Here is a 14,933-nt window from a genome sequence, read left to right on the forward strand (position 1 = left end):
CGTTAGCAGCAGATCCTTTAAGTCCTGTAAGTTGCGAGGTGGGGCCTCCATGGATCAGACTTGTTTGTCCAGCACATCCCACAGATGCTCGATTGGATTGAGATCTTGGGAATTTGGAGGCCAAGTCAACACCCTGAACCCGTGATTCATCAGACCAGGCCACCTTCTTCCATTGCTCCGTGGTCCAGTTCTGATGCTCACGTGCCTATTGTTGGCGCTTTCGGCAGTGGACAGGGGTCAGCATGGGCACCCTGACTGGTCTGCGGCTACGCAGCCCCATATGCAACAAACTGCGATGCACTGTGTGTTCTGACACCTTTCTATCAGAACCAGCATTAACTTTTTCAGCAATTTGAGCTACAGGAGCTCATCTGTTGGATCGGACCACACAGGCCAGCCATCGCTCCCCACGTGCATCAATGAGCCTTGGCCTCCATTGACCCTGTCGCCGGTTCACCGCTTTTCCTTCCTTGGACCACTTTTGATAGGTACTGACCACTGCAGACCGGGAACACCCCACAAGAGCTGCAGTTTTGGAGATGCTCTGACCCAGTCGTCTAGCCATCACAATTTGGCCTTCGTCAAAGTCGCTCAGATCCTTACGCTTGCCCATTTTTCCTGCTTCTAACACATCAACTTTGAGGACAAACTGTTCACTTGCTGCCTAATATATCCCACCCACTGACAGGTGCCATGATAACGAGATTATCAGTGTTATTCACTTCACCTGTCAGTGGTCATAATGTTATGGCTGACCGGTGTATATATATATATATATATATATATATATATATATATATATATATATATACACACACACACACACACACACACACACACATTTCTTTTTTCTTTTTTAATCTTAACTCTATTTGGAAAACTTGTTTTTTTCTTCCATTTTTCAATTCATTAAATCAGAAACCTGTACCTTCTTGTAAACCTTCCTGCCTGGAACGTAGTACAATAAAGTAGATCAGTAAAGAGTTCCCAAACACAGCAGTATAGAGTACTATTAATGGTAAGTTGTTTGTTTTTTGGTATTAACTAGTCATAGTCATTATAATGGATTTCAGTTAGATATTTAGTTATACAAGTATACATTATTATAATTAATACTGTAGTCAAGTACATTTAACATAAGTGTCATTTAGATACTTAATTAACACACAGGAAGCTAAATCTCAGGAACGAAATGCCCATTAAAATATGATCAGGGTGTGAGTATTGTGTCTCACATCTAATCCATATGTTCAAATGACAAAGGTGCTGAAATTAATCAGCTGCTGAATCTAGACATGAACAGAAAATGAAGCAAAATGGTTTTCCATTAACAGAAACAGCAAGAACCCAGAGTTTAATTGTGCTTTTGGCTGATTTAAGTCAGCTGTGGAAATGCCATAAAAGCTCATGCCGCAACGTTCCTCTCTCATCCGGGCCTTCAGAACTGCCAACCCACCGACTGCCCCATATTTTATTTGTTGGCATATCTTTACTATTGTTGAAACCAAATGAAGATTATGTAAAAGAATACCAGCGCTGCAGCAAACATTAAGGCTAATCTCATAAATTCTGCCAAGGGGATTTTCTACCTTCCAAAACAAAGGGAGCATCCAAAACATTGAATTAAATCTTAGCAACAAGTTAAATAGATTTTAATCCACATATAAAATGTCATCTGGGCTACCTTTCAACATCATATTTTTTTTAAATTATGAAATAAGGATGACATACCTGCAATCTTGCCAACTGGGCTGTGCGAGCAACAATTTTATTGTATGGATCAACAATCTTGTTCCTGATCCTGTAAAAAAAACAAAAAATAAAGAAGTGTTAGTGTTCAATTCAAACACACAATTATATCTGTGCAGCTCAGAATGCACCAAATAGAAGGGGGACTACATGCAGAAAATCCACACCCTTTTTATATTACAGTTAATGTATGGCAGTGATATTTCATTATAAATTCAAGATATTACCTGTCAATAGCACCCTGTAAAGCAAAAATTCTTGTCTGCATCATCTGTAGTACCCCTGTGAACAGAAAAAGGCATTTTATGATCGGAAAGGAGGGGGGGAAATCCAATACATTGATTTTGGTAAATACAAGACAGAAAAAAACTAATTAAAAAATTAAAATCTAAACAGTGAATAGATATTTAATGAGTTCATAAGTGATTTTGCCTGGTCTCTTCATCACAGTGATCGCTAAAGGACAGATTTCAGGTTGAGCAATCTCCTGACCAGCTAGTGCTCATATTCTCATAAACCACCACGTTTTTTTAGTTTCTCACGAATAATAAACAATCAACCAAGAAAACTAGCAGCAAGGTCCGCCTGAAAACCAGGGGTATAAATTGTATCCATTTAAATCAATCATATAGAAGAGACATACTGTGGCTACAGCACCACCTATTGGAAATACCAAGTAAACGTTTGCCTTACCTAAATTATCTGATAAATTACAGAATATACAGCACTTTTGTGTGTTGGGTTATAGCGCATACATACATACATATGCACAGTGCCTACAGAAAGTCAACATTTTCACATTTTGTTGCCTTATAGCATAACATTTAAAAACAATACCCCACATCTTCCAAGTGAAAATATTCTAGAAATTTGTAGAAACTTAATTAAAAATCTAAACTGAAATAGATTGGTAATATATGTGTCCACCCCCAATTTTATTAACAGTACTAAATTAGCTCAGTAAGCAAATGCCTTCAAAATCACACACCACAAGTTAAGTGGTTTCCACCTGCTTTAAATTTCAGTGAGCCACATGATTTCAGAATCAATTCAGTATCTCCTGTAGGTTCCCTCTGCTGGCATTTCAAAGCAAAAACTCAATGATGAGCACCGTGGATTGGTATAAAAACAAAATCAAAGGCTTTGAAAATCCCTTGGAGCACAGTCAAGATAATTATTAACAAGTGGAAGGTGTATGGCACCTAAATCAGGCCGTCCCTCCAAACTAGATGACTGAGCAAGAGAGAGATTGATCAGAGAGGCTGAGGGGAAGTGAATGGAGCAAAGTATACAAAAGTCCTTGAAGGACAACCTGCTGCACTCTGAAAGAAAGCTGAAACTAGTACAGAAATTCACCTTTCAGCATGAAAATGATCTGAAGCACACAGTCAAAACTATACTTGAGTACCTAAGATACAAAAAGGTAAGTGTCCTTGAGTGTCCCAGTCAGATCCCCCCAAAAAATGTACTTCAATTACCTTCCAAGGATTCAATCCCAGTTGCTTGGGCTAGAAGATCCTCATGCCTCGCCACCACCTTAAAAAAAAAAAAAGAAACATGAAACTTGCAGTCACCTTAATACACTAGGGCAAAGAGTAATCATTGCATTTCATTAGAGCACCAGTTTTAAACCATGCACCTACAAAATATTGTCTAATTCCAGCAATAAAATGCTGTGAAATCTTACATCATATAAACAGATCTTCAGTGAAACAGTGATAACCTGACTCTCATTAAGTTGGAGTTCTTCTCTGATAGTTGAATGCAAAAATAAGGCTTTTATATATAATCTCTTAGGACAAGAATATCTGTTTTGTTTCGTTTAATAATGATTCACCTTACCTGTTGCCCAGTGTCGTGGTTTCCCAACACGCAAACCACGCAATTGCGTGGGGCCCCCTGATGCCTAGTAGCAGTGTTACAATACCATCTGAACTGTAACTTGCAACAAATTCCTTGTTTTTTAAATGTATTGTTAACACCACCTTTTATTTTTAATGAACCAATGAAGCCTCTCTGTTTAGTGATGTTGAATCCTGCTGTGAGAATGAAGTTTAGTTTTAAGTTAGAATCCTCATAGCCTATAAACCAGAAAATACTTTAGGGCATTTTTTCATCTATTTTTTATCATCGTGGGCTATTTTGGTTTCAGTATTTAGTATTGTTATGCTAAGAACTGTGTTTGTATTCACAGCTCTGATGTCACACGAATCAGACAAAAGTCTGAGCATTGACTAAATGGTAAAATTCTGTGCTGAATGACACAAGTCTGCACGACATGAACACACCCTATGGAAACAAGCCGACAGAGTGATGCCTGTAGTTCTACAGTTTCTATAGGAAGCCTGCAGTTACAACCATGGAGCCGGAGTTATCGATCAAAAGGGGTGAGATTGAAAACACTACCGTGGCTAAGTAGGATTTAATTAACGTCTGTTTTGGAATCCTTGTAGGACAACGAAGTATTCAATCTAAATCAAATGAGACAGTAAGTGATCAGGTGTTATTTATGTAGCTACTGAATTGAATACGTAATGTATCTGTTATGTATTATTTATTACAGCGCTATTTGTTTTTAGCACAGCTTAATTAGTGATTTCCAATAGAAAGCTTGTTGATGACAATCTTTTGTCGGTGACCTTATTGTTTGTGATTAAAAGCTTGTGATGTAAATTGTGTTGCAAATTGACGGGATACCTTATGCTCCATTTAAGAATTGTTTTTAAAACAAATGGTGTACATTGCAGCTCCGATGCGATCATCGTTAAAGCCAGACATTCATGTTGGTATTTTTGACAAAGAACCTCCACACACAACACCACTGAAATCACACGCTTGTAAAACTTAAAAACAACAATAACACTGAAACAGATTCATTTATATATAGTTCTTCAAAATATGTATTGAATCAAAAAAGTGTATTTCAAATGCTCCTTTTAGAGTTGGGATTTTAAGTCGGAAACTTTATAACAATGAAAGCACTTGCAATGTACAGTGAGGGAAAAAAATATTTGATCCCCTGCTGATTTTGTACGTTTGCCCACTGACAAAGAAATGATCAGTCTATAATTTTAATGGTAGGTGTATTTTAACAGTGAGAGACAGAATAACAGCAAAAAAATCCAGAAAAACGCATTTCAAAAAAGTTATAAATTGATTTGCATGTTAATGAGGGAAATAAGTATTTGACCCCTTCGACTTAGTACTTGGTGGCAAAACCCTTGTTGGCAATCACAGAGGTCAGACGTTTCTTGTAGTTGGCCACCAGGTTTGCACACATCTCAGGAGGGATTTTGTCCCACTCCTCTTTGCAGATCCTCTCCAAGTCATTAAGGTTTCGAGGCTGACGTTTGGCAACTCGAACCTTCAGCTCCCTCCACAGATTTTCTATGGGATTAAGGTCTGGAGACTGGCTAGGCCACTCCAGGACCTTAATGTGCTTCTTCTTGAGCCACTCCTTTGTTGCCTTGGCTGTGCGTTTTGGGTCATTGTCATGCTGGAATACCCATCCACGACCCATTTTCAATGCCCTGGCTGAGGGAAGGAGGTTCTCACCCAAGATTTGACGGTACATGGCCCCGTCCATCGTCCCTTTGATGCGGTGCAGTTGTCCTGTCCCCTTAGCAGAAAAACACCCCCAAAGCATAATGTTTCCACCTCCATGTTTGACGGTGGGGATGGTGTTCTTGGGGTCATAGGCAGCATTCCTCCTCCTCCAAACACGGCGAGTTGAGTTGATGCCAAAGAGCTTGATTTTGGTCTCATCTGACCACAACACTTTCACCCAGTTCTCCTCTGAATCATTCAGATGTTCATTGGCAAACTTCAGACGGGCCTGTACATGTGCTTTCTTGAGCAGGGGGACCTTGCGGGCGCTGTAGGATTTCAGTCCTTCACTGCATAGTGTGTTACCAATTGTTTTCTTGGTGACTATGGTCCCAGCTGCCTTGAGATCATTAACAAGATCCTCCTGTGTAGTTCTGGGCTGATTCCTCACCGTTCTCATGATCATTGAAACTCCATGAGGTGAGATCTTGCATGGAGCCCCAGGCCGAGGGAGACTGACAGTTATTTTGTGTTTCTTCCATTTGCGAATAATCGCACCAACTGTTGTCACCTTCTCACCAAGCTGCTTGGCGATGGTCTTGTAGCCCATTCCAGCCTTGTGTAGGTCTACAATCTTGTCCCTGACATCCTTGGACAGCTCTTTGGTCTTGGCCATGGTGGAGAGTTTGGAATCTGATTGATTGATTGCTTCTGTGGACAGGTGTCTTTTATACAGGTAACGAGCTGAGATTAGGAGCACTCCCTTTAAGAGAGTGCTCCTAATCTCAGCTCGTTACCTGTATAAAAACACCTGGGAGCCAGAAATCTTGCTGATTGATAGGGGATCAAATACTTATTTCCCTCATTAACATGCAAATCAATTTGTAACTTTCTTGAAATGCGTATTTTTCTCCATTTTTTTGTTGTTATTCTGTCTCTCACTGTTAAAATACACCTACCATTAAAATTATAGACTGATCATTTCTTTGTCAGTGGGCAAACGTACAAAATCAGCAGGGGATCAAATACTTTTTTCCCTCACTGTAATTTGCAAATCTGTCTTTTCAATATTTATGTTTCTCAGTTTGTGTTGTGTATTTATTCATATTTATTCATACTACCTTTATTTTTTATTTGGATAGTAACTAGTTATACTGTTTGGTATAACGGAACAAAGCCCCCGAATTCCGCGATTCTGTCAGTGTTCTCCGCAACGTGGATTTCATAGTGACCTACACACCCCATTTGCATGTCTATGTTTACAAACAGTAATTTCACTGAGCGTCATGACAAATTTGAGCCACCGTATCTCTGCCAGCTTCAGTCTCCGAAAGACAGCAAATTGAAGAAGTACTAGAAGGTAAGAAAATATCCTTCACTCTCCCATTTTAACTTTAGTTGGAGTGCACTGACAATATTCTAGCCCACCCTTATAATGACATAGGATTGTGGCAGACACTGGTGTGTGAGCTGACGCTAAATGGTCTTGACAGGTTGAGGTGGAGGGGCCCATAAACTGAGTTTTGATTGACAGACATGCCCCTGTCGTTGCCTCATTAATTGTACTTTGAAAATTGTCACGAGCTGGCCATGACAATTATTAATCGCCATTATTTAATTTGAGTTTGATTCTGTTAGTTGTAACAATGTTTTGAGGATGAAACCAATTAATTTCTATAGAACAATAATGAAACGGAATATAGCCTGACACTGCATTTGAGAATCCAGTCTTATATCATGGACAATAATCAGTGAATAAGCGGATGTTTGGTGTGGAGGATCCAAGTAAAAAGTTATGACTGTACAGCGCATCAAAGGTTCCTGGTTGGCTCCCTGTTAAGTAAAGAATGACGGGAAAAACAGAGACAGCAGAGCACAGCTGGAGAATGTCTCCCTGCATGTTTCCTCACAGCAACAGAGTTAAACAACAAGCATGTTCTGATTAAGAAAGGACAACTGGAGGCTTCATTATGGGTTACCAGCCCTCTTAACGGTATCCCACAGACAACAGAAGTAATTGGAGAGAGAGAGAAACAGACAGGACTAGTAAAGAACATTTGGAGCACAGTATAGACTTCCTGTTTTTCTCCTTTTCTCATTTACAACTGACCTTAATTTCTCCTAGTGTGTCTGCACCAGTGCCCTATGTTTTATAAAAAAGCTATGTGGAACTCCATCCAACAGTTCAGTGGCTTGTCAGCTTCCTGTTCAGAAAAACTCATTTCTGATTAATTTCTCCAGATACAGATTTCTGAGAACCAGTGTGTCACATCAGAAGTAGTATTTTCACCCTTTAATGATCAAATAGTGATCACCGTTTTCCTTTTTAAATTCGTCCACTTCGAATATGTTCATATAGATGCAGTATTTATTTTTGTTTCCTGGGAGGGGAACATTAATATCATTTGGTGTATTTCTAGTGCATCGAAGCATAATAACAACAAGCATAATATTGAGCGGCAATTGTTCTGTCAAATTCCAATTATTGATAACATCTGTGCATCAGGCTGGCCGTTCTTTAATAGTTAAAGCAAAGGTGCTCTAAGAAGAGCCTACAATGGGAACATTAAAGAATTGAGCAGATTGTTGGATATGAATGGTTATTTAAAAGAAGGGTAATTTTAACTAAATAAAAATTTAACAAAAAATGTTCTCCCATACCAAATTAATTCAATTGAATTGTTATTCTGTCCATTAGATCCAGAACTGTGCTCAGTGGCAAACATAATTTTAGCATTTAAGATGGCTACTTTTTAATTATTTATGTATTTTAAGAAAACAGGTTCCACAATATTCTGTGAAAAGAAACAGGTTGACACTATGTTCTGTACTTAACCTCTAAATTACTTTATTGCATGTTTGTACATACCTGTAAATGAAGTTCCTTGTCCAACTGACTGATTCCTTGCGCAAGTTTAGCTAGATGTTCTGCTATGACCGCATGGTGAATAGCTTGGGCAGTGTAGGTCTTGACATCAAAGTCTTCATTACAAAAATCTGTATAGCACTCTGAAAATGATAAAAAGACGCATCATATCAGACTGTACACAAAGTCTAATACTCTAGAACAGTGGTTCCCAAACCGGTCCTGTGGGACCCCCTACCCGGCTGGTTTTTGTTCCAACCGAGCTCTCAATTACTTAATGGAACCTTAATTGAAGTAACAATCTGCTTAGATTTTACTTTTTAAATTGTGTAAGAAAATAGTTGTTTCTTCAATACGTTTTTTAATATAATTCTATACTTAACTTAAAACCCCTACTGTTTAAAATAAGTAAGTCTCTGATTTAGGAAATTATTAGTTCATTTAAGGGTTCAATTAAGTAATTGAGAGCTCGGTTGGAACAAAAACCAGCAGGGTAGGGAACCACTTTTGGTTTGGGAACCACTGCTCTAGACTATATATTATATATATATATATATATACACATATACATATACACACACACACTATAGATATATAATTATGATTGCCTATTTTCGTAATGCACAACTGTGCACTTAAGTAGTACAACACTGCAATTAAGCAAATCATTTTTTACAATGGTTTAAATCAATTATCCGATTTGTATTCATAATTAATTTATTTCATGAAAGGATAACGTTACGATTCTGTTCCGTCTCAAAGTCTGAGTCCAAACCCTACAAAATCACTACAACACCCTCGGTGACAAATGAACTTCTGTGCACTCATCCTTGAGCCACTGCTGATCAACAGGTGTTGCAAACACTCAAAAAGTCAGACTTCTGCGGTGTGTATAACCGCGTTGTGCACAACAGAGGGCGTTGCGACCATGTTTGCATTAGCTGCCCGTCTGTTTCAATTTAGACAGCGCAAATGGATACACCGGGGGTTATATTATGTGCGACCATGTAGCAACCCCAACATTTACTGACTCTTGTTCCCTTAAGACGGCTGGAAAATAAATATGAATATCCACCAGGATTTAGCAAATATATATGATATATTGGCACTGTGATCGCATTGGTGGAGTTTATCCTTCCCATGTCCACCTCATATTATCAGCATGATAATCCAATCTTTCTTTCTTTTTTTTACTGCAACATGAGAATGGATTTGTACAGAAATATCGTTTCCATTTCATATTGTTTACATGTTACATTGAATAATTCATTTACAAATGAAATGCAAGTAGACTGTGTAATCATTATCATTGAACTCAAACTACAAAGCATGTATTTAAAATAATAATGTATCACACTTATTTGACGTGACAATATATGCATTCTAGAGCTAAAAAAAATATTTAGAGAAAACTAATAATGATTTAAACTGGTTTGTGTTCATATTATTATAACATTTAGCCTATATCACGTCGTATTAAATTGCTTTAAGCTAACGTAAACCCAAAGACAACTTATCAAGAACTTAAATATGCATACAACGAACAAATATAATTAATAAAAAACACAGTAAATGTTGTTACCATCTTTTAAAAGTTCATTTGTTGACTGTGCTTCTTTACTTCCTTCCATGTTGGCGAATGCCACTGTATACGTCCGACGTAGAAATCCAGCGCCTGTGTGGTGCAGTACAAATCCCAATATTACTGGCGAGTTCTCTGAATCTTTTTTACAGTGTAACCCATTTCTACACAAACATCAAAAATATATATTTGACTTAATTTAATATCACGATTTAGGAAGTCAAAGTTGAAAGGTTATAATCGTTCAACAAGGCACCGGAAGCCAGGTGGCAAATTACCATAGATGATAGACACGTATGTAGATAGGTTATGGCTTTTCAGTCCGCCATCTTGCGTGAGAACAAACTGCGCACTAAAAAGATCTGTAACCAATTTGAAAGTGCAGATATACACAACATTGTGGGGATTTAATTAGCCTTAACGCTTCAGATTATTTTCTTTATTTTTTTTTCGGTAAATTTATGTGCCAAATTTAATTGCGTGTTTGTGAAATACAAAATGTAGGATTTTGTAGTGGTCCTGTTAAACACACCGTCGAACTTAATTGGATCGAAAGCAATGGACTTCACCAAATGAATTAGGTTCGCTTGTGTAGTTGCGTTTGAGAATTCAGTGAATCAAATGAACGAATCTTTACAAACGATTCACTAGATTGAACTGAATCAAATGTATCATTTCGCTACAGTGAAATACAAAAACTGCCCACCACAGCTTTGCACGCACTCTGCGTCAAGCATGCGTGGAATGGACAATGGACCAATCGGAATCCACCATGAGATTCGGAAATTGACGAATCATTCCGAAATTGTCCGATGTCTGGAAGCCATCTTGGAAAGAAATAGGGCTATGACTTTTTCGCGGTGGATATATTTGTAAGATAGTATTTGTGTAACGATTCATTATATTTAATACTAATATACAGCTTTCTGTGCGCATGTAGACTGCTTGCCATTTTGATTGTTAGTTGTATTGTGTATCTTTTTTAAGTCTAATTCTAATTAAGTCTAAATGAAGCTGAACCTGTATGATGATCAGAGCAAAACCATGTTGTGACGGTGTCTTAGAAATATTTATAGTAAAGGTAAGTAAGGAAGGATGGGTTAATTGTTGATGTTACAGACCTTGCCATACAGGACACGTACAGACTAGAAATTGTTCAGGGAATGGGTGGACTGCTGTGCAATGTTTACACTTGTCACCTCAGTTCAGCCAGCTAGAATCGTCACTCTTTTCACAATAAAGCAGTAATCTCTGGAAATATATACTCTAATATATACTAGAGCAATAAACGTAGAGCTTAAAAAACAGTATGGATCGAATAGCCAAATATTTAGTGTCAAACGAACCTTACAAATACCATTTCTAGTGTGTGTGATAAAATAATGCACCAGTTTCCCTCTGGTCTGCACAGCTGGGCATAAATGCCAACTGAATGTACACAGTTGATTTCCTAATTTTTAATTAAGATTGTGTGACATTAGTTAGCTTAATTATGTAATGCCTTACAATGTAATTCAAACTCTTTAAGTGTTTAATGTGTTGATATTGGTGTCATTTCCCTTTCTACTCTAACACTGATTTAGTTTTTCTTAAGTAAACTAAATGTTGTACTGTAAATAGTGTTACTACACAGTTCTGAGGATATGTAATGTTTTTGCTTCTTACAGGTTATAAAGAATTCTTTGCTTGTCAGGGGTGGACATTTGTATCATTATGGACAGCAAGACTGTAACAGATTTATTTCAAAATGGACAGGTTCTTAAAATTTGTGCCCCAATGGTACGGTACTCCAAGTAAGTCAACTTTTCAGAGCATAGGGATTTTCATAGGCACATGTACACAGTCAGGGATATATCTTTGTGGAACACACATTGAGACTGAATGAGATTTCAAATGAGATGTTCAGTGCATGTTGAGATAAACAAAAGTGCAGCAAAGAGATACTGACCTTAATTCACATATTTGGAAAAAATCTAAAATGTCACTTCATGTGTAAAAAATGTTTTTGAACAAAGATAATTCATGTAACTTAATGTTAGTTTACTAGGGGTAAGATAGAAAGAAAACATACACATATCCAAAATGTTACGGTGACGGATAATAAAAGTCAATGGTACAAATTATAAAGTACCTGCACACTTGCATATATGCTAAAAAAATATATTTTGTTAAACCATAGACTCCTCAACATTTCTATTTATTGCAGATCTTTGTCAGTATATAACCAGTTTATAGTTGGATTTTAAGCAAGCATTGTCATTGTATTATTGTTGTATTTTATTTTTTTTAAGGTTGGCTTTTCGAACCCTTGTTCGGAAGTATGACTGCAATCTGTGCTTCACCCCAATGATAGTTGCTGCTGACTTCATAAGATCTGTCAAAGCTAGAGACAGTGAATTTACAACAGACCAAGGTAAACTATTGTCTACTGATATCTTGGTATATCTACATGAATATTATAACTTAATTATGTCCATTTTACATGAAGGATCAATACAGTTCCACTGTAGTACCACTGTAATTCTGGAACTGTAATTGAAATCAAAACATATCTGATGTCTAAGTGCTAGGGTCCCTTTATGAATTACTCAGATTTTGTCATGTGATCTGTTATATATATATATATATATATATATATATATATATATATATAGTGTGTGTGTATATATGTATTGCTACATTTTCAAAAGCATCTTTCGTCCTTGCATTCCTGCTGCTATTCTAGTCATGCTTGGACCGTAGTGTATTGCAGCTTACAGATATATTTGGAATTGGACTCCACTGGACTGAATTCTGGCAGAGCTGGAATTGAACAAAGGGAATTGACTCCAAGTCTGCATCTCTAGCAGATGCTTCTCTTTTATAATCCCAAGATCTCAAACCTCAGGACTTGTTTTTATTTTTCTCCTTCATCCGTTTCGGAATGTGCAGACCTAGGCCTGGTCAAGGCACTGCCCACCTAGGGAATTACGAACTCCACACTTGTACCCACTCATGGTTACATTTATTTTCTGCTAGCTGCTTTCTGCTATTTACAAATAAAAACATCATAGGGTACAAGTTTGTAGTTTGCATTTCTGGGGGTAGGTCAACTTCTTGATTTGGTCCAGGCCTCAGTCTTATTCTCCCAAATGTAATTTTGTTTCCTCTGTGCCACAGCTGACCGCCCTCTGATCGTGCAGTTTGCTGCGAAGGACTCTCAGACCCTTGCTGATGCTGCTTGTATCGTTTCCCCTTTTTCTGACGGTGTGGATTTGAACTGTGGCTGTCCACAAAGGTCAATCATCTGTTATACCCGTCTCCAGCGCTCAGGACTCGTAGTCTTCCGACTGATATTGAGGGTCATCTTAATTGAGCAAAAAAAATGCAAAAGAAAACTAAACATTTGACCCATCTGTCTTTTCTTGTCACTTTGAGAGGGAAAAAAAAAAACAGTATTCTATGATTTAGTTTTTGTTAATGTTCCTGCCGTTTGTTACTTCATCGCATTATATCTGCAACTCAACCTGGTTAATGGTTAACCAACAATTACACATTGACAAAACACATAAATGCACAAATTGAGGGATGGGTGCAGGTGACCGCATGATGGAGCTTCTTTGGTTTGTGTGCGTTTATTACAGGTGGGCAATGGCAGAGGGATATGGTGCCTGTCTAATAAACAAGCCGGAGCTTGTCCGTGATATGGTGAGGCTGGTTAGTAACCAGGTGGACAATCCCAGTTTTTCTGTCTCCATCAAAGTAAGGTAATATATATATATATTTTTTTTTTTATACAAAGCAAAATTAATGGGTGGAATGGCCATATAAGTCCACAGTCACTTGGACACGAAGACAGGATAGAATTTTAAAAATGCCCTTAAACTGACAATAATAAATAAAGACCAATGGAAATTCAGCTGATTGACAGAATGAGTTTAATACTGATCTACAGATTGCAAATGATGTTGCAGGCATATTGCATATTTTTTATTATTATTATTAAATATTACAATTATTTCAGTTTGATATTATACATTAAAATAATACCGGATGTCTAATTGATTGAAAGGTTGGGATCTCCAGCTGGAATGAAAACCAGATGACACCATAGCCATACTTAACAAAAGTAAATTACATAATTTGTCCCCTTCACTCGCTGCACTAGAATACACCAGGATGTAAGGTCCACCGTTGACCTGTGTCAGAAGGCAGAGGCAGCAGGCGTGTCCTGGATCACGGTCCATGGGAGGACAGCAGAGGAGCGCCATCAGCCAGTGAACTATGATGCAATTAAGATAATCAAAGACAGTGTATCTATCCCTGTGGTGGCCAATGGTGATATTAAGAATATCAAAGATGTGGAGTTGATTCACCAGATGACAGAAGCTGATGGTAAGTTACCGTGAATTAATGAATTAATCCTGACATTACTGTGAATCATAATTGGCTGTATAATAACTATGATGACTTATTTGTGTATAATTCACAGACTGATTAAAATGTATGAATTATCAAGTTGTTTTTTTTTGTCCCCCCTTCCTCAGGGGTCATGGCAGCAAGAGGTTTACTTGCCAATCCAGCGATGTTTGCTGGTTATGGTGATACCCCCCTGCAGTGCATCTGGGATTGGGTAGACATTGCTTTAGAGCACGGAACGCCATTTACCTGCTTTCATCACCATTTAATGTACATGATGGAAAGGATTACCTCGCCACAGGAAAAAACTGTTTTCAATGCCCTCACAAGCACCTCTGCTGTTGTAGATTACTTGAATGAGACTTATAGTTAATTATATCGTTCAGGAGTAATTATCAAAATGTTGTTTTGTAGCTTTTGTATACATTGAATTTTATTAAAATGGTCACTATTTTGACTAAAGTTTGTTTTTATAATGGGGGGATAAAACTGGCACATTTACTATGCCCATAGTGGTGGGACAGAGTCCTGGTTAAGTCTTTCAAATACCTTTAGAAATGTATTTGCAAACATAATATTTAGAAATTATACTTTTAAAAATGTATGCGCAAATGCTTTAAATTATTCTGACTTCCTAAATTGTTATGTTTTATGTAATGCAATCTGCAATTGCTTAATTCATGGCTGTGGAAAAATGAAATAAATACTTCCCACAACTGATCAATTGCAAATGGTTGTACTGTTTGGATTCCTGACCTATCAACTGGCCATTGCTTTATTTCTAATGGCAAT

General features: G+C 37.6%; 2 protein-coding genes across 3 annotated transcripts in view; one reads left to right on the plus strand and one right to left on the minus strand.

The window, feature by feature from the left end:
• cog5 (component of oligomeric golgi complex 5) overlaps positions 1-10,106 on the minus strand; it is a 93,066-nt gene extending 82,960 nt beyond the window's left edge. Inside the window, exons 1-6 of the mRNA XM_066704928.1 lie at positions 10,022-10,106; positions 9,744-9,836; positions 8,165-8,304; positions 3,228-3,285; positions 1,977-2,031; positions 1,732-1,801 (exon numbers count right to left, since the gene is read on the minus strand). Of these exons, the coding sequence (XP_066561025.1) occupies positions 1,732-1,801; positions 1,977-2,031; positions 3,228-3,285; positions 8,165-8,304; positions 9,744-9,792 (372 nt within the window). The 5' untranslated portion in view covers positions 9,793-9,836; positions 10,022-10,106. The remainder of the gene's footprint in view (positions 1-1,731; positions 1,802-1,976; positions 2,032-3,227; positions 3,286-8,164; positions 8,305-9,743; positions 9,837-10,021) is intronic.
• On the plus strand, positions 10,102-14,861 carry dus4l (dihydrouridine synthase 4-like (S. cerevisiae)). Of its 2 annotated transcripts, none has more exons than XM_066704934.1 (7): positions 10,102-10,615; positions 11,411-11,536; positions 12,035-12,156; positions 12,903-13,020; positions 13,367-13,489; positions 13,891-14,117; positions 14,270-14,861. In XM_066704934.1, the coding sequence occupies exons 2-7, from the start codon at positions 11,457-11,459 to the stop codon at positions 14,512-14,514; spliced, it is 915 nt and encodes a 304-aa protein (XP_066561031.1). In that variant the 5' UTR covers positions 10,102-10,615; positions 11,411-11,456; the 3' UTR covers positions 14,515-14,861. The 2 variants fall into 2 exon arrangements, with proteins under 2 accessions (XP_066561031.1, XP_066561030.1); XM_066704933.1 differs by having other exon boundaries at positions 10,103-10,824.
• Positions 14,862-14,933: the final 72 nt, after the last annotated feature.

This window comes from Amia ocellicauda, chromosome 5 (genome assembly GCF_036373705.1).
Source record: "Amia ocellicauda isolate fAmiCal2 chromosome 5, fAmiCal2.hap1, whole genome shotgun sequence".
In the NCBI taxonomy this organism is placed as follows: Eukaryota; Metazoa; Chordata; class Actinopteri; order Amiiformes; family Amiidae; genus Amia; species Amia ocellicauda.